Source organism: Musca autumnalis, unplaced genomic scaffold (assembly GCF_047663935.1).
Source record: "Musca autumnalis isolate F117 unplaced genomic scaffold, ASM4766393v1 scaffold_4, whole genome shotgun sequence".
In the NCBI taxonomy this organism is placed as follows: domain Eukaryota; kingdom Metazoa; phylum Arthropoda; class Insecta; order Diptera; family Muscidae; genus Musca; species Musca autumnalis.
The window spans coordinates 236767397-236795048 of NW_027411977.1; the positions used below are offsets into that span (position 1 = coordinate 236767397).

The window sequence follows — 27652 nt, forward strand, 5'->3', positions numbered from 1 at the left end:
CACGCATTTCTGTAGAAGCCTTCTACGGAGAACTGCTGTCCTATTGAAATCTTCTACGCAGTTCTGTTACCATATAGAAGCCTCCTATGAAGTCCTGTTCTCCTGTGGAGGTCTTCTATTTTATAAAATAGAGCTCCTGTTCTACGGCAACCTCCTGCTCCTACTACTTCTTTCAAATGTCTCAGTTCATCTAATACCTTCTCTTGCGCCTCGTAATTCCAAAACCGAAAACTACCAAGCAATAAAATTTATCTTTTTAATTTGGTTTATAAAAATACCAAATAAATGCACATAACCACACTTTACCGCCCGCATTAACATATTTAATTAATTCAAAACGTTAATCATTCCAAGTATGAAATGAAACAGCTCCGAAAATAGATCTACTCTAATTTGGTTGTCAAATTGTGGGTTTTTACGAAAAATGCTCCGAATTTGTAACAAATTCAATTTTTATGCGGTAGTCGTAATGGTAAGTGCCAATGGAGCAGAAGCTGCTGTTGCTGCCGTTGTTGCGGTGGCAACGACTTAGGAATAATGAGATTGACATTTGGTGTCGTTAACACTCGATTAGATCAGCTAAATCTAAACTGATCGATAGCAAAAGATAAACCAAGCCACGGCAGGGAGACACTAACAAATAATAGCATAATTAAGGCGCCAAATACCACAAAAGCTTGAACTTGTTAAAAGCTTATTATTATCGGAAAGATTTATGGGATCACAAGCCAAAAAGTTAAAACTAAAAAAACGCTAAACAAGTCACCAAGAAATCTAACACCAACACGAACACACAAAAATATTAAATATTCATAAAATTTGAAAACTCGACTTGGCTGAGCTGAGGTGTTTGTTATACATATTTGAGACTTAATAGAAAATTAAATCAGCTAAAAATGGTATACGACATTTCATTTCTTATCGAAATTAAAATAAATTTTAATTAACACAAAACAAAAAATATGTTTTAATTTAAAACTTTCAATGGAAATTATGGCCACAAGCAAATGGAATAAAAGAGACACCAAGCGCAGTTAAATTGCAAACTACAGCATCTCCAACTTGTTGATGGACATACCACCTTCACCTTAACATTCCTTTGTTTGTGATTGCGTACCTTCATATTTCCTTTACATTGTTGTTGTTGTTGAAACAAAAACAAAGTCCTAACCAAAAAAAAAGTAGCTTCATGTCAACGTGAACCGATTAAATTTTGTTTATCTAAACTTAAGATCAACTCCAGCAACTTTTTTGAGATATCACATTTGTGGCGATCATGAATTAGTGGAGACTACCCGCTGTGTCAGCAAAAACAGGACAACTTTTTTAGAAAATTTTTCATTTTACGATTAAAAATGGTGCAAATTTTTGAGAACTCAAACGGCACCAAAGGCAACTGACCTCAAATGTACGTAAACTCACGAGATAGTTATCAATTCCTAGGAAATGGTTAATCATGAGCTTCGATATTATAATCACATTGCAAGAATGCACAAATTGTATTGCATGTATACCTCCAACAAAGGTCTTGTATTCTATAGAAGCATCCTACGGAGGTGTTCTGTTCTATAGAAACCTCCTACGGAGGTGTTCTATTCTATAGAAACCTCCTACGGAGGTGTTCTATTCTATAGAAACCTCCTACGGAGGTGTTCTATTCTACAGAAACTTCCAACGGAGGTATTCTATTCTATAGAAACCTCCAACGGAGGTGTTCTATTCTATAGAAACCTCCAACGGAGGTGTTCTATTCTATAGAAACCTCCAACGGAGGTGTTCTATTCTATAGAAACCTCCAACGGAGGTGTTCTATTCTATAGAAACCTCCAACGGAGGTGTTCTATTCTATAGAAACCTCCAACGGAGGTGTTCTATTCTATAGAAACCTCCAACGGAGGTGTTCTATTCTATAGAAACCTCCAACGGAGGTGTTCTATTTTATAGAAACCTCCTACGGAGGTCTTCTATTCTATAGAAAACTCCTACGGAGGAGGTCTTCAATTCTATAGAAAACTCCTACGGAGGAGGTCTTCTGTTCTATAGAAACCTCCTACGGAGGTCTTCTATTCTATAGAAAACTCCTACGGAGGAGGTCTTCTATTCTATAGAAACCTCCTACGGAGGTCTTCTATTCTATAGAAACCTCCTACGGAGGTGTTCTATTCTATAGAAACGTCCTACGGAGGTGTTCTATTCTATAGAAACGTCCTACGGAGGTGTTCTATTCTATAGAAACGTCCTACGGAGGTGTTCTATTCTATAGAAACGTCCTACGGAGGTGTTATGTTCTATAGAAACCTCCAACGAAGGTGTTCGATTCTATAGAAACCTCCAACGGAGGTGTTCGATTCTATAGAAACCTCCAACGGAGGTGTTCGATTCTATAGAAACCTCCAACGGAGGTGTTCGATTCTATAGAAACCTCCAACGGAGGTGTTCTATTCTATAGAAACCTCCAACGGAGGTGTTCTATTCTATAGAAACCTCCAACGGAGGTGTTCTATTCTATAGAAACCTCCAACGGAGGTGTTCTATTCTATAGAAACCTCCAACGGAGGTGTTCTATTCTATAGAAACCTCCAACGGAGGTGTTCTATTCTATAGAAACCTCCAACGGAGGTGTTCTATTCTATAGAAACCTCCAACGGAGGTCTTCTATTCTATAGAAACCTGCTACGGAGGTCTTCTATTCTATAGAAAACTCCTACGGAGGTCTTCTATTCTATAGAAACCTCCTACGGAGGTCTTCTATTCTATAGAAACCTCCTACGGAGGTCTTCTATTCTATAGAAACCTCCTACGGAGGTCTTCTATTCTATAGAAACCTCCTACGGAGGTCTTCTATTCTATAGAAACCTCCTACGGAGGTCTTCTATTCTATAGAAACCTCCTACGGAGGTCTTCTATTCTATAGAAACCTCCTACGGAGGTCTTCTATTCTATAGAAACCTCCTACGGAGGTCTTCTATTCTATAGAAACCTCCTACGGAGGTCCTCTATTCTATAGAAACCTCCTACGAAGGTGTCCTATTCTATAGAAACCTCCTACGAAGGTGTCCTATTCTACGGAAACCTCTCTGTTCCTCTGTGTTCTATTCTGTAGAAACCTCCTACGGAGGTCTTCTATTCTTCAACGGAGGTCTTCTATGCTATTCTATAGAAACCTCCTACGGAGGTGTTCTATTCTATAGAAACCTCCTACGGAGGTGTTCTATTCTATAGAAACCTCCTACGGAGGTGTTCTATTCTATAGAAACCCCTACGGAGGTCTTCTATTCTATAGAAACCTCCTACGGAGGCCTTCTATTCTATAGAAACCTCCTACGGAGGCCTTCTATTCTATAGAAACCTCCTACGGAGGCCTTCTATTCTATAGAAACCTCCTACGGAGGCCTTCTATTCTATAGAAACCTCCTACGGAGGCCTTCTATTCTATAGAAACCTCCTACGGAGGCCTTCTATTCTATAGAAACCTCCTACGGAGGTCTTCTATTCTATAGAAACCTCCTACGGAGGCCTTCTATTCTGTAGAAACCTCCTACGGAGGTCTTCTATTCTATAGAAACCTCCTACGGAGGTCTTCTATTCTATAGAAACCTCCTACGGAGGGCTTCTATTCTATAGAAACCTCCTACGGAGGTCTTCTATTCTATAGAAACCTCCTACGGAGGTCTTCTTTTCCATAGAAACCTGCTACGGAGGTCTTCTATTCTATAGAAACCTGCTACGGAGGTCTTCTATTCTATAGAAACCTGCTACGGAGGTCTTCTATTCTATAGAAACCTCCTATGGTGGTCTATTTTAAAGAGGTCTCCTACGGAGGTTTTCTATTCTATAGAGATCTCCTACGGAGGTCTTCTATTCTATAGAAGCCTCCTATGGTGGTCTATTTTAAAGAGGTCTCCTACGGAGGTTTTCTATTCTATAGAGATCTCCTACGGAGGTCTTCTATTCTATAGAAACCTTCTGCGGAGGTCTTATATGCTATATACGGAGGTCTTCTATTCTATAGAAACCTCCTACGGAGGTCTTATATTCTATAGAAAACTTCTACGGAGGTCTTCTATTCTATATAAACCTCCTACGGAGGTTTTGTATTCTATAGAAACCTCCTACAGGGGTGTTCTATTCTATAGAAACCTCCCACAGGGGTGTTCTATTCTATAGAAACCTCCTGCAGAGGTGTTCTATTCTAGAGAAAACTCCTACGGAGGTCTTCTATTCTGTAGAAACCACCTACGGAGATCTTCTATTTTATAGAAACTTCCTACTGAGATCTTCTATTTTATAGAAACTTCCTACTGAGGTCTTCTATTCTGTAGAAACCTCCTACGGAGGTGTTCTATTCTATAGAAATCTCCTACGGAGGTCTCGCGGTCTCGCTTGAGCCTGTCTCTAATGACCCGAACATGGAATGTATGGGGGAAGCAGTCAGGTGTGGAACTGTCTCCATTAGCAGACCACCCAATTTCATCACCTCTGAACCCCGCACATTCGTCAATCATAAGAAAGCGGATTGACCGAGTTGCAGAGAGTTCACCAATCACCGTTTCAGAGAACTGCCTAATTCTTCTGATGTTCAGGTAGCGAAAAGGACGTTCGGAGACATCATCACTGCTGCAGCCGCTCGCCATATCCCTGCTGGTCAAATACCAGAAGTAAGACCAAACTTTCCAGCAGAGGCGACGGGATTAGCAAATGAGAGTGATGAGCTTCGTAGAGCCAACCCCAATGACCCCAGAGTCAGGGAGCTGACACTGGAAGTTAACAGGCAGATCGGCGAACATAAGCGGAACAAGTGGTTAAATCATATCATAGAGTTGCAATATATGAGCCGGTATAAGTGAATTGTGGGCAACGGTTAAATCACTCTCAAACCCTGAAAGGATGGAAGATAGGACCTCAGTCACGTTTGGCGACGTTACGTTGACTGACCCGAAAAGGTGTGCAAGATATTTCAATCGACAGGTTTTCGAGCACGCCGAGATTGACAGGGCGAAGAGGAGTATTATGTCGCATAAGATCTCTTCCTGCCGAGGATGAACCACCACAGTTTATAATGGATGATGTTGCGAATGTCATCAAGAACGCTAAATCATCCAAAGCATTGGGCCCTGACGGAATTTCCATGGTGATGCTGAAGCTGCTGGATGAGCCGAGAGTGGAGTATCTCACTAAAGTTCTCAACTTGCTGCTAGCCACCCGCAGGGTGGTCCCGCTACGGAAGCCTGACAAGGATGCCAGCTGAAGTGAATCACACAGGCCGATTTCGTTTTTGTCGCCCGTAGCAAAGACACTTGAGGCCTTAGTCCTCCGCAGTATCAGGAATAGCTATCAAGTTGCTGATCATTAGCATGGATTCCGTAAGCAGCACAGCACGTTAGGTTAAATGTCTACATAGCTGACCTAGTGCAGTTCTTCCATCTGAGGAATATGAAAATATCCGCCGCTAAATCCACTGCCACATTGTTCACCACATGGACAGCTGAAATTAGGCTCCCACTGAACATATTGGTCGATGTTGCACTGATTCCGAAGAACGCCAGCTGCCAAGGCAAACACGAGTGGTTTTAGCCTAGTTAAGATCCGGACGATGCAGCCGTCTCAATTCATATTTGGCCCGAATTGACGCCACGATACCCAACACATGCCCAGCAAGTGGATTGAGTCAGGATACAGGGGAATCAGAAGCTGATAACTGAAATAATTCACAAATGAACATATTTGCGTTGCTACAACAACAACAACGGAGATCTTCTATTCTATAGAAGTCTCCGAAGCGTCGCTTCAACTCGTACATAAAAACTAAAAACTGTAACTCGCCAATAAAGAGTTCCTTCAGCTCATCTATAGAGACTCCCTTTGGCTCGTCTATAAAGACTCTTTTCAGCTCGTTTATGAAAACTCCCTTCAGCTCGTCTACAAAGACACCATTCATGGTCTTCAATAAAGACCCCCTTCAGCTCGACTGGTTGTCTATAAAGTATCCATTAGGCTCGTCTATTGACACTCCTTGTCTATAAAGACTACTTTAGGCTCATTTATAAATACTACCTTATGCTCGTTTATGACGACTCCTACTAGCATTTTTCTCGTCGTTTCTGTCTTACTCTTAAATTAAAATAAAACACAACCCTCTTTTATATTTCCACATTTATTTATCCTCCTCTCCAAGCTATGCCGTGGTAAAAACTTCATAATCGGCAATTGTAAAATTATAATCACCAAACAAGGACTCATATGAAGCATTGGGCCCATCATAGGAATGTGGTAAATTAGAATAGGAATCTTTATTGTTATTGCAATTGTTGGTTATCAGCAAGTCGGCTCCAGCTCCAAAAATTGGACCACAGCTAAACCAATAAAAATAAATCATTATTCCTCCTCATCAAGAAAACAATTCTCCCCCCAAACTTACTCTGGATGATAACAAATAGCATATGGTTTCTTGACAATATCAAACTTCAATGGTTGTTCTGAACCACCAGGATTCAGGGCAAACAAAAAAGCCCTCTCCGAGTGTATATATACACCTTTACGAGATGTTTTCGCCCAGGCAACATCTGTAAAACCACCACTTATTTCACCATGGGAACCCTAAAAAGAGAAGATAAAATAATTGTAGTGAATCTTCCTTCAAAATCTTTGGAAATTTCACGCTTACCAAACATATGACCATACAAGGAGCAGCACCATCACAGTAACGATGAAAGGCAGTCGAATTGAAACCATGTGTAGAGGCACGATAAAGCAAACGCCAGGATTGTTTAGGAGCTCCAAACCTACAAAAAAGATACATCGATCAACAATCCTTATTCCATTTCACCTATAAAAACTCCCCATTTACCAATTATTCAAAACACTTTGCAAGTGAAGCTTCTCATTCCTTAATATTTGCGAACCAGGAAACATATTAACCATCAAACGTGGTTGTAGCCGTTTATCTGTTTCACTTTTGGAACCAGAAAAATTGATACCACTGCCAGATAAACTATTAAAAGCACTTCCTCCACCATTACTACCGCCGTTTCCAGCACCAGCATATGTTCCAGTTTTATTAGAATTTTGTAATGCCGCATATCTATAACGTTCCAACGACAGTTCCATGGGTACAGCTCCTGTCGGTTCTACTTCTTCGGCAAACACTTGACTATCAATGAGCAATAGTCGAACATGACATATGACACCTTGTAAATGTTGACAAACTCTGGCACGTTCTTCTTCTGTCCAATGGGTGTGCGACGGCTGCGTAACACCAGCTTGATTTTTAGCCCATGCCAAAACACAACGCCATACATCTTCTTCTTCAAGGCAGAACTAGAAATAGACGAGGTAATATTAATTGTGAGTTGAAAAAAAGGTAATTTGTTCTTACATAATCTGAAGATATAAGTTTGATCAGAGCTTCCTTTTTAAGGTTGAGAAAGGCATTTGTTTTCACACACTCCCTGGCATTCTCTCCAATATAAATGATGCAACGTTCCATAAATGAGGCAGCACACTTGGCACCTGCAAGGAAAAGAAGGAAATTAAAAAATAATATACTAATGTGAGGTTATAATAAAATGACAATCATACAAGGAAGGGAGGTTCCTAACAACCTACGGGATATAACCGTTCCGAGCAGTCCGTTATAACCGCTGCCAACCGTTCAATAAATTTTCATAAATACTTCATTCACAACAATGCATCGTTTTTTGTGGTCGTCTACGAGTTTCTCTATGATACAGCAACATTTTAAAGCATACTTTGAGGCATTACAAATATAAGCACTGAGGTGTCTTTCGGTTTGGTTATATTTGCAATTGCAATTATCAACATCCTTGGCATTTGAATATAAAATTTGTATTATAAATAATTAAGCACTTTGTGTCCTATCCCAATATAAGGATAAGGATGAAAATGCTTCAGGATTCTGATATATTAACAGAACCTTCTATTAAGCAAACTCATAATAAAATGTTATTAAAAAAATTATTCAGCCTTATTACGGTTGGCGTAGTCGTATCCAAAATTGCAAATTGACGTGTCGTAACGTCTAATTGGTATTATGTATGTCGTACACGACATTTTCGCAACGACTAATCGGTATTATGTATGTCGTATACGAGATATTACAACTCTGTATGCCATTCTTTTACAATTTTGCTACCACGAGAGGCGTTTTATTACGAGAAACGCTGTGAAATTAGTCGTTAGAGATTTTGTTGACGACAACAGACAAATTTCTTAAAACGTTAATAAAAACGAACAAATAAAATGGATTTAAACAAAAGGTATGTGTCTATATAACAAGAAGATTATATATTCGTATAAATTTTATAATATTGCACATGTTTTAGAACAAAAGTCACCACAAAAAAGCAGTTTGACACAATGGTCCAGATTTTGCAGAACAATCCAAATTTGGCCAGAGGTTACAGCAATGGAATAAAAAAATTAGCGTGAAAGAAGAGTGGAATAAAATTAGTACGAAACTCAACATTTTAGGACCGCCAGTACGAACAGGTGAGGGTCGGATGAAAGTCTGGGCTGACTACAAATTCAAGTTAAGGAAGAAGTTAGTTCACAATAAGGCGGAATGTCGTGCTACAGGTGGAGGATCCTTCAAGCAGTACATACTAACAGACACGGAAGAAGCAGCATCAAGCATGTTACAATTGGATACAATTGTAAACGCGGGCAATCAGTCAATTGGAATCCAGCAGCCTTCAACGCTTCGAGAAACAACCACTGAGGAAGAACTGTTTGAAGCATGTATAATCCATGAAAATTTAGAAAACCACGATCCCTGCACAGTTACTCCCCAAAGCGTAAGCAGGTCTCATGCAAAAGAGCCGCAGGTCGTAGTGAATCAGGATCCCCGCACAATAACCCCTGTAAGCATAGGAATCACTCATGAAAATGAGCAACAGGTCCAAGTGAACCAGGATCCCTGCACACAAGTCACAAATACCCCTCACAGAAATGGATTTCAGCAACTGAGTATCAGTCAGTTTAAATCGTTCGGAGTATATTCATCCTCATCGTCAGATATAAAATAACCCACACTTAACATTTTTATGGTTTATTAATAAATAATTGTTTTTTATTTTAACTGACTCTATTTTTTTGTTTTCTTTTTTTATAACAGGGTGGCGTGTAATAGTCGAAAATGTTAATAATCTTCAACACCCTGTATTTTTGCAATCTATTACAAAACAGACGTAGTCGAAAATTTTACATAATACCAAAAATTATTGACTACGACAACGCCTACGACTACGTCTACGACACTTGAACGCCTACGACAACGCCAACCGTAATAAGGGTGATTAACAAATTCAATAAAAATAAATAAATAAATTGGTCTTAATGAAGCAAAATGTACAGTATCGAAGTCAATATCAAGGTTTTTTCAAGATTGAATATTTAAATCTTTCTCTCACTCTTTATGTCTGATATAAAAGTTAATGTATAGACCATCAGTGGGCATTGCGGTGTAAGATGCAGGACTAGCTAGATGAGAGAATATAAATAATATTTATATTGTTATTATGACAGCAATATGAGTTAACTTCACATAAAGTAATCTGCCACATCTTCCTTTAATATTAGGCTAGCTTAAGGCTGCAGTCACATTAAGTTAGTGAAGTTTCTTTTTCGTGAAATTACATTAGTTTACTAGTGTTAATGGAACAATTGAATTGCGATGCTAAGTATAAATTAATGTTTCTAACAAACTACCTGATAGAACAAATTTTCCCAAACAAATCGTTACCGTAAACGGCGTTATTACAAAGTTGCTAATATATTTATAAAACCCTTAAAAACCCCTCTTAACAAATATATTCTGTTTATCCAACATTTATTGGGGCTGTAAACCAAAGTAAAAATTTAAAATTTTGTCTTAATGGCCAAGAAATTCCTTTCGGCGACAATTTTAAGTATCTGGGTGTAAACTTTTCTAAATTAATGAAATTTAATGTGCATGCTCGCCTTGTTCTCAAGAGAGCCAATGGAGTAAAAACAGCCTTTTCTTCATTGTTTAATAATAAGTTTCTCCCGGTAGAAACAAAACTTTTGATATATAAAGTTAGTATTCGTCCAATTTTATTATATGCGTTTTCAATTTCGTTCGGTATATCCCCTACGGTTATGAATGAATTTTCTATCTTTGAAAGAAAAATTTTACGTATGTGTGTAAACCGAAATTTCGAGACAGTTAATAGACGATACAGCAATTGTTTTATCTATGAAAAAGCAAATGTTGTACCCCTTCCTATGTATGCAATGAATAGGATAGCAACTTTTATTTCCCGTTTATCTCTTTCACCAAATAGGCTCATCGCAGATATCTTGGCTAATCAGACAGCTTTCAATTGGTCTAACACGTACTATATTTCACCTCTTGGACTTACTGAGGCGGATTTGGAAGCAAATTCTCCTTCTGGCTTACCAAATTTTTATTTAAAGGCATTAGCAGGCACCCATAGGGGTTAATAGCTAGTTTTATGTTAATAAACTCTTTGTATTCTCTTAGATTTAAGGATTAGTTTTAAGATTAGTTTGTAAGTCTAATTTTTGGGGAAGAACTCTCCTTGTTCTGTTAACGCCGGGAGCAAGCGTTTTCTCTTTTATTGTAAACATATATAATGATTGTTTAACTGCTGATTTTAATAACATGGGTTATATTCTTTTTATCAGTCATTGAAATAATACATTCCAGTTTTAAGTACCTCCTTTATAACGTTTCAAATACCTTGATTTTGTTAAAAAGTCTCAATAAAAATAAACTAAACCAAACTTGGGGCTGTAAATGAGTTTCCCCCATGGTAATGAAAATTGTAAAGCATACTTTCATGCATATCAAATATAATGATTTTTTATTAATGAAATGTAACTTATCCCAATATTCAAAAGGAATTTCCAAAGCATCCTCGAACAGACTCTTAACCACACAAAAATGTTGAAGATTTCTTTGGGTGGTACCCCAAGGATTGGACCGATAGAGCCCACATTTGAACAAAAACTAAGTTTCCAAAGTTTGGAAAAAAACGGTTGCAACGTTATTGAGATATCGCGCGTGCCATTTTAGCGAATATTTTCGAAGTTTTGTGAAGGAGTGGACCTATAAGCACCACCTTCGAATTTCATCTAATATTCGAAGAAAAATTACGATATTCAAAGAGTGGACTGACGCAGTATTCGGTTCGAGCTCTCCAGTCACTACACAGCAAAATTTATTTGAAGTTGTTCTATGTGTAGTAGTGATTGAATAGCTTTTTTAGATGCAGTCCACACAGAGTCATGAAAAATGCATTCAGTTCTTCACATTTTGACAATGTCCGATTTGAATCCATTTCAGAAAATTTTCACATTTTTGCAATGTTTACCTTTTTAATAACTTTTTGCAAATAAAATTCTTAAGAACACAAGAAACAATTTATTTTATGCTATTTTAATCACTCAGCAAAATGTTTGTATCCAAAAAGATAATCATAGGTGCAAGAAATGTCAGACTGCATATTTGTTTGTATCCAATAAAGTGTTTTAAGATGTTTTTGGGTATTTTTGAGTAATAAAAGCTAACTTTCTAGAATAAAAGTATTTGATTTTTATTTGCACTTAGTCGGTTTTTAAAATGATTTATTTGAGATATTCCATTGTTTTATATTCATTATACACTCCACGTCAGTAGAATAGAACACCTACATTTTTGTTAATGTTAGCTTATTTATCCCAAAACGAATGAATCTGCGGCTTTAATCTTGTGGGGATTTAAAGTCTATGATGTTCCGTATCAAACACAGAAAAAATTATATTTCTAGCTCTTCGCGAAATGATTTTCTGATCAATTTTCCGATAGTACTATGAAAAATAGGCATTTATTTTTGGTCATCAGGATAGAACAGTCACTATATTTTCGCGAATTTTTGACATGTTAACGCCGAATTTTCTTTCAGACGATAAAGCAAGGCTTTTTAATCATTTTTCACCAAAGAAAACCTATAAATTATTCCGCTGACACCGAAATAACAGCGATAAAGGGTTTAAATTGACAGATATTTGAAACATCTCGGAATATCAATAGGAGTCGCGCAGTTATGTCATATTTCTTCACAATAATATAGAATATGAAACAGACAACCTCGACGGATACAATCGAGTGCTTCGGATGCTGATAACATGGAACATTTTCAAAATAATTATGAAAAACGTCAAAATTTCTTATAAAACCATGATGTTTTGTTCAATAAAATGGGGTTTCCGCGAAAAAGTCTGCCGTTTAAAGGTTTGGAAATATGCTCCAGATTTGGAGGAAAATAATCTGATATGAAAACAAACGCTATTTGAATACACTGAGGGAAATTTTAGCACATTTTTCAAATTGAACACACACTTTGGATTTCGAGTTTTATATGTGTTCTTTTTTCGGTGTCAGCGACTGTTCTCAACAGTGTTAAGCTCCAATATAAATGGACCAGGTTATGCTCTCTATACCGGATTTTACGAATTAGTAGTTTTTTTAACAGAACTCGCAAATATAAAAGCCCCGTTTTCGCGGGAAAACACAGTCATGGAAATTGACGTTTTAGGTTTCGTATGTTGTTTTAAAAAGTACTAAAATTTCCCTCAGTGTATTAAAATAACGGTTGTTTTCGTATCAGATTATCTTCCTCCAAATCTGGAGCATATTTCCAAACCTTTAAACGGCAGACTTTTTCGCGGAAAACCCAATTTATTGAACAAAACATCATGATTTTTATAAGAAATTTTGACGTTTTTCATAATTATTTTGAAAATGTTCCATCTTATCAGCATCCGAAGCACTCGATTGTATCCGTCGAGGTTGTCTGTTTCATATTCTATATTATTGTGAAGAAATATAACATAACTGCGTGACTCCTATTGATATTCCGAGATGTTTCAAATATCTGTCAATTTAAATCCTTTAACGCTGTTATTTCGGTGTCCGCGGAATAATTTATAGGTTTTCTTTGGTGAAAAATGATTAAAAAGCCTTGCTTTATCGACTGAAAGAAAATTCGGCGTTAACATTCCAAAAATTGGCGAAAATATAGTGACTGTTCTATCCTGATGACCAAAAATAAATGCATATTTTTCATAGTACTATCGGAAAATTGATCAGAAAATCATTTCGCGAAGAGCTGGAAACAATCCCCACAAGATTAAAACCGCAGATTCATTCGTTTTGGGATAAATAAGCTAACATTAACAAAAATGTAGGTGTTCTATTCTACTGACGTGGAGTGTATTTCAATTTCATTAAGACTATCGAACTATTATAATTATTATTTTTTTTTTTTTTTCAAATAAAAATGTTTTACAAAAACATGAGTTTGGTAGTAATTTGAACGAAACTAGAGAAAGAGGCCATAGATACTAATTAGAAGTTACCATAACTATTTTAAATAGTTTTTCCAAATGACCCTGAGGTCTCAAATCAGTGAAAAAGCCTCGCTTAATAGATGTTAACTTCTCCCATATCATAAAAATGCATGCTTGCGAATCATTTTTTAAATGAATCGAAAAACCAATTCAAAATACGTTCCATGGAATTTATATTTATTCACTACAAAGAACTAATGCAAAATGTGTGCTTAAGAAGCAAATTAGACAGTATCCTCACTGCACCATTCCCTTGTAAAAATCATGACTTCTTTCACGGAAAAAGATGTAGTCCGAAATCACTTGCACTCATGATTCAACTACTTTTTGGCTACAAACATTTTGCTGGGTACATATGCCATAGGGGATTTTTACACCTTTTGGGATGTTTTCTCAAGAAGTATGGACTTGCTTTTACTGTCGTAATTAAGGCATCAAATGCAAGTCGCTTCAACAAAAATCAAAGTGATTCGAGAGCAGTAGTGGGATTCTGTAACTCATTTTTGCTGTTATCGATAATTGTCGGTAAAATTAAAATGCTTATAATTTCGATAATTAACGAAATTTTTCGGTAAGTTAACGATGAATAAAAAGTAGTCGCTAGCCTCTACCGACACAAACAGTGATGCCAACATTTCTTTATGTTTTTAGTCATAATTTTGCGATTTAATTTTACCGATTTATGTCGGTAACGGCAAAAATGAGTTACAGAATCCCACTACAGGTCTTAAAGTGAATTTATCCGAAAATTTGTTTGAGTGGTATTCGAAGGAGTGAACAAATATAGTCCATATTCCAACCTGATCTATATCTGGTATATTAGGATGTGAAAAATATCGGTAGATCCGTTCGAGAGTTATATTGCGTTCCAACCACTACACACAAAAATCAAAGCCATTCGAGAGCAAGTCCTAAACTGAACTTTTTCAAATTTTTGTGTGGGAGGAACCCGAAGGAGTTGACCGATAGAGTTCATATTGGAACCTCATTTAAGTCTGGTAGAACTTTTACGATGTGCAAAGTATGGACCAAATCTGTTGCTGCCTTCAAGAGTTATCGTGCGCACAAATTTTCCAAACATTTTCGAACTTTTGTGTGGCAGGTACCGGAAGGAGTGGAATAATATGGTCTGTCTTCGAACATAAACTAAGTTTGAACAAAATATTATGAACGACAAATTTTGAACTGAATCGGCTGATCCGTTCGACAGTTATCGTGCGCTCCAACCACTACACATGGTGTCATAAAACGGTTTTTTAAACTTTCGGACTATTTTCTGAGGAAGTATGGACTTGCGATTCGAGAGCAGGTTCTAAACTGAACTTTTCCGAAATTTTGTGTGAGAGATACCCGAATGAGTGGACCGATAGAGTCCATATTGGAACCTCATTTAAGTCTGCTAGAAATTTCATGATGTGCAAAGTATGCACATAGGTTTCAATCAGGAAATTTTTGGCCAAAACCCTATTTTTGAAGTTTCGAAATTTTATTTTTTTTTTTGCACAGAATAATAAAAAACGCATCAAGTCATCTGAACATAATTAGTTTTTGTAAATAACGTTAGTATTTGTTGATTGGCGCAGTACCAAAGTTGTCACTTTTTTATGTAAAAATAAAACAGAATTTTAGCTGTAAAATATACAATTTTTGTTGTATGGCGTCGCTGCATAAATATACAGAAGTGAGATCAAAGTTATTATGAATCGGGAAGCTGTTAAGGAGTACTTTCATAATATTTACAAAAAGAACAATGAAATTTGCAAAATTAGCGTAATAAATCAATGTTTTTATATATATAAAAAATTATTTTTTACAAATATTTGTTAAATATACTTAAACTTTAAAAAAAAATGTCCACCTCTAAATCGAATTTGAAAGATAGCAAGGTGTCTGTACTAATAAATTCCGAAGTCAAATCGTGCTCAAATTTGCCACAGTTAAAATAAAGTGAATTTTTCTATTTTAAGATGGTAATGTTTTTGTAATTACCTGTTGTGACTATACGTAGTATCCAATTGAAATAGAACGGTAATACCCACATCTATCAACCAATTTTCTTTAAAATTCATATTTAAGGGTTTCAGAGTGTAAGAAACAAGTATGTATAATTTTCTTGAAAATAGCTCCATTTTTTGTCACAGCCCCCACATAAAATTACCGTCTGATTTTAGATATTTTGTGGATTTTAACGACACTTTATGACCGATTCGGCTGAAATTTGGTAGTTTGACCTCCTGGAAGATATGAATCCTTCGTACCAAAAATTACTAACATAGGTCAATGTTTTGGTTTAGACCCCACACAGCGTGTTATAAATAACAATTAATTTCAATACAAAATGGACGTTGAAATAGTTTTGGCCAAAAAATTTGAATTTGGCCATTGTGGTATGGACCAAATCGGTTACTCCCTTTAAGAGTTATCGTGAACTTAAATTAAGTTTGAACAAAATATTACGAAAGCCAAACGGACATGGCTAAATCAACTCCAAATTGTCTGAAACACATTTCGTCCAAACATACTTTGGGTCAAAAACCATTATTTCATTGAAGCACATTTTGCCCGTATGAAAATGTTCACATAAATGCTGAGGGTATAATTAATGCAATCAATGAAAATTTCACTCAGATTTGTCTCAATGAAGCAAAGGATGGGATATGGTGTTTCAATCTGGCCTGTAATCTCAAGACATCGAAATTCAATCCTTCTCTCACAGTCTGTCCAACAATGATAAAAAAGATCATCAAAAGGTCCAAGACTAACGCTTGGGATGGTTACAATATTGAAGATGCTTTTTTCGAGTTGTAATATAAGTAAATTTGTTTTATATGCTAATCTGGAATAAATATAAATTTGATTATTCGTTTAGGGTAAGAAATACGTATGTTGTCGTTGTTGTTGTAGCAGTATAGAAACTTACGTAAGAACTAGATGCTGGGTTGGCCGTCGCTTGCCGGAACACTGATGTTATGTGGTTTCGGGTTAATCCGGTACGACAGAAGCCGCTGCCTTGGGAGTGTAAGAAATCTGTAGCTCTGACTGCAGTCACAATGATTTTGGAGTTAGGTGAGTTTAGAGTCTGTTATATCACACACCACTAAGGGGGAGAATATTATTATAAATGTGTTTTGGCTCCAAAGTTTGCAACACATCTTAATAATGGTCCTAGATCTACCTAATATTACACCAAAATAAGCAATAAGTGTTTCGAGTTGCTGAGTCGATTTGTGTATCGTTCCACCAGTCGAAAAAAATAACTATTCCGGGCAAATTTTTTTCTAATAATTAATACTCTATAGGAAATTTAAAATTCTATGACAATCGAATTAGAGTTGCATCTTTAGCGTAAATTTGCAAGCTACGTCGATTTAATATACGATAAGAAATTTATAAACATTTTGTATATCCCACATATTCTTGATATAGAATATGATATGGTCTATATTTGCCAACTCCTTCATGTACATCCCGCACAAAATTTCGGATAAGTTCACTTTAAGACCTGCTCCGAAATCACTTTGATTTTTGTTGAAGCAACTTGCATTCGCTGCCTCAATTACGACAGTAAATGTTTTTTCAGGGGCAAGTCCATACTTCTTGAGAAAACAGACCGAACATTGTAAAAAAACCCTATGGCACCATATGTAGTGGCTGGAGAGCTCGGACCGAATACTGCTTTCGTCCGTACTTTGGATATCGTAATTTTTCTTCGAATATTAGATGAAATTGCTTATAGGTCCACTCTTTCCGGTACCTTCCCGCAAAAGTTCGAAAATATTCGGTAAAATGGTAAGCGCGATATTTAATAGACGTAGCAACCGATTTGGTTCAAACTTTGAATCTCTAAATATTGTCGAAACTTAGTTTACACAAATATTCAAAAATTTTATGTGGTTTAAGTTCTGTTCGAGGATCCTTTGGACATATTTACCGAAGGTTTTCCTAGTGGCCCTGTTTACAGCAATATTATGTTTTTCGTAGGCTAGTATGGTAAAAAAACCTATCGATCGATATCCTCGCAAATTTTTGAGCTCCCAAAATTTTGAAAATCTCCTAAAAAAGGTATTTCAATCCACACAGGCTGAGGGTACATCTCTGTCGGCAAAGTCGACAGATACTTTTTACTTGTTGGGTTTTTTTAGGTTTTCACGAGTTTGCTGGGAAACCGCAAGTCCTATCGAAATGGGATTAGAGAAATATCCAGAACAGCAAGAATCTACTAATTTGTACTAATTTTTTCCAATAACATAAAGGAAAAAAGACTTTAGTTGAATGTTTTCATTAAGCTCGGATCGGGACCAAATTTTTTCACATGTAGGTCTCGTCACCCTCGTATATATAACATTTATTGCGGAAGTCCATACTTCCAAAGATATGGGCCTCTGAAGTTCAGAAAATTCCCTTGTTGTTTAGACAAAAATTTATGATTTTAAAGGAAATTTTGTTCCCGTTCCCTAGATTTGCACTTGCCCACGCATGAATGCTGTAAATCCCCGGAGAAAATGTATTATTTTAAAGAAAATTTTGTTGCCGTTCCCGAGATTTGCACCTGTCCATAGGAAGAAGTTTTAAATCCCCTGCCGAAGACTATCTATTTATAATAAAATATATAAATATGATAGTAAATTCCTTAAGCTTTACAATAGTATCTTTATTATCATTATCCGTTCAAAAATAGCGAAGTTACATACAAAGGAATTTTTGGAAATTCAGAGGCCCATATCTCCGGAAGTAAGAATGTTATAAACGTTATATGTGAAAAAACTTGGTCCCGATCAGAGACTAATGAAAACATTTAACATTTAACCAAAATGATTGCTAAAATCCGTGTTGAAACCGTTTGGAAACAAAATTGTTTATAAACTTTACGTTGATAGGCATTTATTCGTCTCCTATAAATATTAGTGTAATCCATATTTGAGCCCAGTGTACACATCGATTAACTCCATAAAACAAAAAATCGAGAAAAGCGATGATGAAATGTATGCTTGCCATTGTGTATCCGTATATTTGCCATTGTTTTTTTTTTTTTTTTTTTGTAATTTAAAGTTCTGTATTATTCAGGAAAGTTATTGGTAATATAAGACGTTATGACCATATAAAGGGCTTTGATACTTAAATTTAAAATTTTTAAAAAAATGGAGTTAATCGATGTGCGCACTAAACGACTCATTTGTATGATTTTTGATTTTTTGATATGAATTCATTTTAAGAAGTCTTCTATTGACCTCATAAAATTGTTTAAATTTTCTGTTCGTAGGCATTGTGTTGACCTCCCTTAATCGTTTTTAAAACTCGATTATAATATGCCTACTAGCCTTCTTCCCTATCTTCAGTGGACCATCTACATGAGGAGGCAAAGATTCTTCAGTAAAGCAACACAATGAGATGCTTTCGTTGCAATACCTGCTTGGATGTTACCGTGTGAGCCATCCCAATCACCATCTTGTGGGTAGGCCCGGCACATACAGGCAGATCAGGAAGGATATCCATGCTCTAGAGGGAGAGGTCCAACGATACAGGAGAGAACGCCAAGATCAACAAGCGTATCAAGCTGGTTTAAATAGTATTCACACGGATGCAGTTGCCAAGTCCTTGAACAGTTATAGTGTGAATAAAGTCCTCGAAATACATCCCCCATCTATTGCAGCTGAGGAGCGTCAGCTGCCACGACAAACTAGAGTAGTTTTGGCTCAACTACACTCGGGATATTGCAGTCGCCTAAATTCTTATTGGGCGGAAATCGACCGCGCCGTGGAAGTCATCTGCCCTCTGCTCAGTATGTGGCATGAGCCCGCACGACACAAAACACCTTTTCAACTGCCTAGCTAACCCTACTCATCTAACTCCAGTGGATCTGTGGTTACATTCCATCGAAGCAGCCACTTTCCTGGAACTGGAGATAGACCCAGAGCCAGACTGAACAGAAGAACGAACATACAAACATAATAACAAACACTGTTACAACAAAAACAACTAGAATCTTCCGAAATTGTTTAAAGATTCGCTGTTAATAAGTAGACAATCAACATTTTTTTTAAAAATTTACTGAAAGACTTCCTTGTGTCCGATGATTTTAAATAGGCCTCGCTGATAGCCTTTTAGTATTGTTAAATAACTTCCCACCATCTGTTGTTGTGCTTGCGTCTAAAACGCTTTAGCTCTGTTCCTTTACGTGCAAGAATCTTCAAGTTCTACCACTTTTTACTCGAAAAGCGTTCCTTTACTTCAGACACCTACAATTCATATGAATGCAGTTTACAACTTATACTACTTTTGCCGGTTTTACCACTTTCAAAAGTAAAGGAACATACCATTTATAGAATTGCAGTCTTCAAGTTTTCACTTTGGACATACTCGACCTTCCCTTCTTGGTAATGATATTGAAATACTCACATCTCATTATCTTTTCCATTTAAATTCAATTTTATTTTGTTCTTTTCTTGTTGTCTTATAAAATTTGAGGTATAAATGCTTCCCATGCAGACATTCCATAATAATTTTGTATTTTTCTACAGAATATGAGGAAATCTGCTTTATAGCATTTTAAGTCTTTATGTTATCTAAAATATGATGGAAAGGAAATTTATAAGATATATCTTATAGGAAACAAAAAAGGATTACTTTTTAAATTATACAACTTATACTAGAATGGTGGAGGAGGGAAGAGAACAACCGGTCATTAGTCCATGGATTTACTTTTGTTACTGTCTGCTGCGGCGGCTAGTGGTTCCCTTTGTTTGTTTATAGTATTCCAACACACGACTTAACCTCAATCTTTTGATGGGCTAACATTTTGTATCAGCGTAATATTATCGCCCTTCAACATAATACGTCCTAGATTTTTACGCGTTCTTGTCTTCACCCAAACCTCCTCGGCATCATCCAGCACCAGATTCATGTATTCATCAAATCCCACGATGTGTCCCTCTATGCGTAAATTGACGTTTTCATAAAGCCACACTTGTACGCGGGAACGATTTTGCAAATAACGAAAAATCAAGTTGATGGGCTGTACCATCACCTTTTGTACTTTGGTGTTGCCTTTGAAGGACATTTTGGCAGTTGTTTTTCAGACTTTTTCCAAGGAATATTAAATTTTTCGGTGATTTTTCTGATACGCAGATAAACACGCTCCTCCGGTTAAACGTATACAACGTTAGTGTTAAATGTCAACTTTCGCCATCTTGTGCTTTGAAGCATTTAAAAAACGAACGTCACAAAAAAGAAGAATCAGTGATGAAAAATGAAAACAAAGTAAAATACCCAAAATCTTCTTTTGTTTACGAATGAGGGTAAAGCATAATGGCCGACCGTCATCTTCCTTCGTTTACGAATGAGGCATAAGAAAACGCAAACAGCTGATCTCCAAATAGGGATGCGTAATCTGTCTTTCGATTTGCCGATTTTTTAAATCAAAGTCGACTTTTAATTTTTAATAGTCTAGAATATAATAGGCCGTTTACATATAACCGGGTTAACCCAGTGGGTCTGGGTTTCAAATGCCATTTCCATTGTGTATACTTCAAATAAATCCTAATAAAGAAGGTTAACCCTGCAAAAAACTATAATATAAACGCCGTATTATGCTTTATTTACATTTACGAAAACCACTCGAATATCACTTTTTATCGTTTTAGTGGGTTTTCAGACGATAGGGTTTGACTGCTCAAAAACGTGTTGTCCGTTTTGGTTATCATTCGCAAATTGTGCCAGTGCTGAAACAAAATGTGGAAGTAAGTGAACGAAAACGTACATAAAGTACTTTTTTTGATAAATTCGCTCATCAAATATTTTTTATTTATTTTATATTATACAAACATTACTTCAAGAACATGTTAGCCCGGCGTCCAGAGGTGGAAGCGAGTCGATTTTCGGTCGGCGGCGCACCGCCCCTTCTATTTTTTAGCCGCCGCCGTCAACTAGACTGGAGATGACGCGCGCCATTATTAGATTTGTTCCTTTACTTTTTTAAAATTGTTCTCTCATGAACAGTTTTACCAGAAAAGTAAGGGAACGAAAAAATAGTAGATTAATGGTAAAAATGGTAACAAGTGATAAAAATGGTAACCTCAGGTAAGTAAAGGAACACACTCTATTTTCTTATCGATTAAAAGTCCTCAGGACATACGGTCCCAAACAAGTTAAATTATTGGTCTGTTCCTTTACTTGGAGCAATTGTCAGTTTGATGGAGAGAGAGATGAGGCATATGGTAACTCTTTGCCTAATGTAAATATGGGGGTCAATTCTGTTTCTATGAAAATGTGAAATGAAAACTTATATATGCTATGTTCCAGAACCTGCAAGAAGCTACTATTTTTTACTACGATAACAATTTTTGCTTTATGTCATCGAAAAAAATAGTAAAAATTGGTAGATTCTTGCAGTACTGGAACACACCAATAGTCTATGTTTAGACACACAAATTTCACGGGAAAGTAAATTTCCTACCCCCTATTGGCTAAAAACTGAATTTCCTTTCCCGAGAAATTTGTGTGTCTAAACACGGACATAAAGAAAAAACTGTCAAATGGAAAAAACTATAAAGGAAATATATTTCATTTCAAATTTCCATAGAGCAAGAATCCAGCCCATGGTCTAAGTAAATACATATGTACATAAAAATAAAAAATCATCTTAAAATCCGCGGCACATAAGCTGAAAACACATCCAACGTTTGAGTAATGTTTTGTGTCATTTGTGGTAGAAGAATAATGAAAAATTTAAACTAGAAGTAGGCCAGTTCAAGATCTATTTATATTATTTCATCATGGGCCAGTTATGAAAATCGCTGAAAAATACAACCCTGCAGCCATGGCTTATGGCCCCGGCACATACGGTACGTTGTGCGTCGCGTTACAACAACCACATGAAAACTTCAAGAACAAACTTGGCATCACTTACATTTTTTTCATGTGGTTGTTGTTTTTAACGCGTGACGCAATGCACAACGTACCATATGTGCTTACTGCTACCGCCATCTCATACAGAAGAAATAGATCGTGCAATACTAAATAACTCAGTGCAATATTTACATTCGACGATGATAGTCTATTCTATCGTAGATTTAAGTAAACTTGACACTAGTTTTTTAGAAACATTTGTATAATGTAAGCGATCTATATGTGTGTTTTTGATGTGTCTGTTTTTACTAATTTTAAGCCTATGCTGTGATACAATAAACATAATACATTCTTTTTGTAGATGTACCCTGAAGATGCAATGTAAACTATTGCGAAATATTGGTGACAACAAAAAATAAATTACATCCCAATAAAGACCTTAAGCTCAAAAAACACTCGTCTCTTTGTTCGTATTTTGTCTAAAATATATCATTGACAACCAGAGACATTCAATAAAGCTATAAAATGTAAAATTTGTATTGCTTATTCCATAGATTTTACGGTAATCTTAATATTTCATTGGGTGTATGTACACTTTTTCCCTATTGATTTTTTAATTTTTATAGAATTTACCGTTATTCGTATTATGGAATATATTTTTGTTGTATGTATTATTGTTTATTACGGATATGAAATAGATCTATGTACTTGGATTTTCATAAAACTGCTTCCTTACCATTAAAACCCGAGATTTATAGGGTGTATGTAGACTTTTTGGTTGACTGTATATGTTGTGTTCCTTTACCTTTACGTGCCTGAGGATAGCGGTTTTTACCCGCAAAGTGTTCCCTTACATTTAAAAGCATACAATTTACATGAGAACAGTTCACCACTTTTACCATTTTTTGCCACTGTTACCATTTTTAAAAGTAAAGGTATTTGAACTTTTCATTCATAATTTTCCTTATTAATGTTACCGATTTTTGCCGGTAACTAAAAAATGTGATCGAGAATCTCACTACAGACATACCTAATGGCCAAACTAGAAAATCGATCATGCGACAAAAGTCGACTACTTTTAACTGCAAAAATTCGTTTAATCGAAAGTCCACTTACATATCCCTAATCAAGCCGTATTTCGCAATTAAATTTACAATCCTCCAAATAGTTTGAGTTAATTGATCCACTGAACATGGCTGCTACAAATTTTGTTAAAATTAGTGATAATAAATATAGATGGTCATTAGAAGATTCTGACGATTCTGTACAATTCTTTTCTCCCAAATTTGTAGTGGATTGTTGTGGTGGTATGAAGACTGAATGGAAACTGCTTGCAGGAGTATATTCTGATAGAGGCCAACGGAAAATTGCGATACAAATAAAATTGATTTCAACGAACCACGGAAATCCACTGTTTCGAATTACAGCTGAAGGACAAGGAGACACACGAACTAAAAATTTCAAGCCAAATAGATCACGCGGGATCAAGTTAATGGATTTTAGTTATCCTTTATATAGTCCCATCTTCGAAGTTGAAATAAAATGTATGAACAACACAGTTCCTTTCAGCAGTAGCTGCATTACACACGACTTGGCAAATATTCTGGCTAGTAAAGAATTTTGGGATGTAACTCTTGTCGCACGAGATGGAAGAGAACTGAAAGCCCATAAAACTATATTATGTAGTCGTAGTAAGGTTTTTGCTGCAATGTTTCGCAGTGATCTCTTGGAGAATCAAACAAATCGTGTAGCTATAGATGATACAGATGCTGAAGTTATTGAAGAAATGTTGGAGTATATTTACACGGATAAAAAAGTGTCTCAACATTTGGCTGCAGATCTGTTTGCAGTTTCGGATAAATGTGCTTTGTTGGGTCTAAAAGGAATGTGTGAAGACATTTTAATCGAAAAAATGGAAATTGCTTCTGTTGCTGATATCCTTTTCTTGGCCGAAAGTCACACCAGTGAACGCCTTAAAAATGAGGCTGTTCAGTTTATAATAGAAAATGTTAAAGATGTCATTGAAACAGCAAGTTGGAGAAAGTTAAGAGAAACTGATCTTAATTTGTGTATAGATGTCTTGGAAAAATCATGGAAACAACATTGATCACTTACTTTTAAGTTCATATTAAGGCCAAAGAAAAACTCAATAAAAATAATTTCCCAAAAAACCAACAAACATATCTTTCCAACACATGGGAGCAAAGAATCTATGTTTAAAAATAACCAACTGTCGGTCATAAAATAATGTAACAAATGTCGTGCCCAAAATACTATAGATAAGAAAGGGTCAATAATGAAGTATGTATTTTCCATTATCAACGCAACGTGCGTGTGCACGACTGCATAATGTATTTATAGACACAGCATGAAGTAAATGTAATTGTATGTACATATGTAAATTTTAGAGTCTAAGATCTAGTGGTGAATATTTTGTAACTAAATAAAATTTGAGTTTCTTTCGATCCGTTGAAGAAGACACATCAGCCAGCGTGTTTTCATTCTTTGGTTTTTTTCCGTGGGTTTCTTTGGTGATGAGACGAGGAGTCAGTCTCAGTCAGAAAAGTGTATCCAGGAAAACAAGGGAAAAGTTGTTTAAAATTGTTAGTTCCTTCACGGAAGCAAGAAGGGATTTTTTAGACAATGATAGGAAGCTCCGCGATATGCGAACATTTCCATATAAAATGCATATCATATTCTTAAATCGTCAACTAAAGATAGATTTTGGGATCGAATCAAAGAAGGATTCGTTAGATACACGAGATGGACAGCTTAAGTCCATTGGAACAATATGAAAAAAGACACATACTGCGCCATACTACTACATTAAAAGACGGTTTAATAAGAAATTTTGAGTATATTTTAAATGATCTGGAGATTGAGATAAGAAATGAGTCTCCAAAGGTAGAATATATCAAAGAAAGATACAATACTGCATCGTAAATATTGATTCAATATTTGAGGGAGTTTCCTAAAGAGGATGATCTAGTGAAATATTTAATTTTTTTAAATTAAATATATTTTTCACTTTCTCCCTTAAGTTGCAACGGCGGAAAGACAAAACTCACGGGGAAATTTCATTCATGTTACCCCCGATTATCAAATAGTGCGAAGTGGGAAAATTTATAGAGTGCACCTAAAGAGATGAAAGTAAAAGATTATGAAGAAATCAATGGGAAGTGGGTTCCCAGGTTCGATATTAGGCATTCAGACATTAGGAGAAAACAAGATTATGTTAGTCCTGATAATAATGTAATACAGTCGGACATCGATTATCCGTGATGGTCGGGACCGGAGGCATTACGGATAATCGATTTTCACGGTTAATTGAGGCAATGTTTTCATGCAGTTTTTGAACATATTTTTAAGTAAAAATGGCATAGTATTGTACAATAATAATAGAGTCAGTAATTTTTGTTATATTTCTAAAGGTAATATACAAAATTTTAGAGGGATAGATAATACCATCATCAGATTCATCTGAATTGAATTTTTTGTGATACCATTAAAATACAAATTGTGTAATATGCGAGAATTTCCAGTTTTCTTTTGTTTACCTTTTGTTTGATTAATCAAATTTATTGGAAAGTATGCTTTTACTCCCAGATAATAAATTTTATAACGAAAAATATAGGAAATGGAAAAAAGACCAATATTTCTTATCTATCACGGATAGTGGAGGTTCCCGGATAATCGAGGTACAACTGTAGTACGGTTACACTAGAGTTTTTTGCCAATTTAACCCACTTCGAGAGGATTTATTTGACGTTTGCGCTATGGAATTGACATTTTAAATCCAAACCCACTGGGTTAATCCGGTTAAGTGTAACCGGGGTATAAGCAAGAAGATAGTACACGTTTCAGGTAGTATAGGGATTCAACAGAAAGTTGTTTTTAAAAAAATTACGGAAACTAAGAATGAAAATGCTTGCGTGGATGTTTCGCGAAAATTAAAGGTCGAAGTGAACCAACTACGCGAAGAAAATATAACAGTTAAAGTCCAATTTGAAGCAAAAAACCAAGGACAGGAAAATTGCTGAGGAGAAGGCTCGTATGTATGAGTCACGAGCTGCTGACCTCAGCGTAAAATATCTAGCAGCAGATACTGATCGTAAAAGGGCGCTGATGACCTTTATGAACTAAGAAAAGAGTTATGGGTACTTTACACGATATGTTTTTTACATATGAGTTGTCACTTTGCATATACATTGTGTATTGGAGAAGTGACAACTCATATGTAAAAAACATACCGTGTAAAGTACCCATTAGAGTATCTACAACACAACATTCAGAGTCTGCGTGAAGAACTTACGCACAAGGAGCACAATCATTTACAAGAAATGCATGAACTACGCTCTCGATGCCAAGTTGAAACAAGCTAGATGGATGGTTGTCTCTCTAAACAGTACGAGGGCCATTGGCAGCAGTCTTTACGAGAATTGCGTGAACAACACGAATGCGTGCTATTTGTGATGACATTGAAATGATGTATAAGCAAAAGATGAAAGATCTTCAACCAGAAGCCAATACTGAGTCCGTTGCGGCTTCAAGTGCTATTGAAGAATTACGTGCCACTTGTACACGTATTGATGGCTTGAATAGTTACATTGGAGAATTGCAATCTACAAATGCTGCATTAAATTCCCGCTATTGTGATTTGGAAAAATTGCTCGTCAATGAACGAAGACGTCATGCTTCTGATATTGCCAAAGTGGAAGCTAAATTACAACAATGCCGTGATGAAATGGCACAACAACTGCACGAATATCAAGATTTAATGAATATCAAGTATTCATTGGATTTCGAAGTTACTGCCTACACTAGTGTGTGGCAGTGAAAAAAATGACATCGGCATTTCTGAAGGTGAAGCGAAGGCAACATTTTTGAAGGTGCCCAATAAAAGTACCAATGAAGTGCAAATCGACCACAGGCGTGTTAAATGTAAAATTCGCTCACTAGAAAGCGTGGTGGTGCTCCTGTGTCTCAATGGTATGTAGCGAATGCAACACATGAACCACCAACAAAAATAATGACGAAGCCACGAAAATGGAAAGTGGAGAAAACCTAAGGACAACGCTGTTTAATGCCAATGAAGAAGAAGTTGCTGGTGCAGATCGTGTCAAGCATACAATTATACGTCATGTGTCAAGTCATCGTATAATTAATGAAGAAAGTTTTAGTGGCGAGAAATATCCTCTACCAAGAAAATGGATATACCGCGTATTTCATCGAAGGAAAAGAAGTCCTCATCTTTAGAAGCACCCTTTATTCCAGATAGGGTCTCATGAAGTACCCTTAATTCCTGATGGAGTCTTTAGAAGCAACCTTTATTCCAGGGAGTGTCTCATAAGGCTCCCCTTATTCCTTATGGTAGATTTTTAGAAGCATTCTTTACTCAAGAGAAGGTCTTTAGAAG

The 27652-nt window shown here is 36.2% G+C and overlaps 2 protein-coding genes and 1 long non-coding RNA gene across 3 annotated transcripts in view; 1 reads left to right on the forward strand and 2 right to left on the reverse strand.

Annotated features, from left to right (window-relative positions):
* Window positions 1-6138: 6138 nt before the first annotated feature.
* Window positions 6139-27652, reverse strand: part of LOC141404317 (uncharacterized) — a 42920-nt gene continuing 21406 nt past the window's right edge. The window contains exons 4-8 of the mRNA XM_073987836.1: window positions 7376-7509; window positions 6848-7317; window positions 6665-6782; window positions 6419-6597; window positions 6139-6353 (exon numbers count right to left, since the gene is read on the reverse strand). Coding sequence (XP_073843937.1) covers window positions 6176-6353; window positions 6419-6597; window positions 6665-6782; window positions 6848-7317; window positions 7376-7509 — 1079 coding nt within the window. The 3' untranslated portion in view covers window positions 6139-6175. The remainder of the gene's footprint in view (window positions 6354-6418; window positions 6598-6664; window positions 6783-6847; window positions 7318-7375; window positions 7510-27652) is intronic.
* Window positions 7583-9097, forward strand: LOC141404319 (uncharacterized). Its single transcript, XR_012412987.1, has 2 exons — window positions 7583-8276; window positions 8343-9097. It is a non-coding gene; the product is annotated as an uncharacterized lncRNA (long non-coding RNA).
* Window positions 19795-20568, reverse strand: SmE (Small ribonucleoprotein particle protein SmE). The gene has a single exon (XM_073987837.1). The coding sequence runs from the start codon at window positions 20447-20449 to the stop codon at window positions 20165-20167; it is 285 nt and encodes a 94-aa protein (XP_073843938.1). The 5' UTR covers window positions 20450-20568; the 3' UTR covers window positions 19795-20164.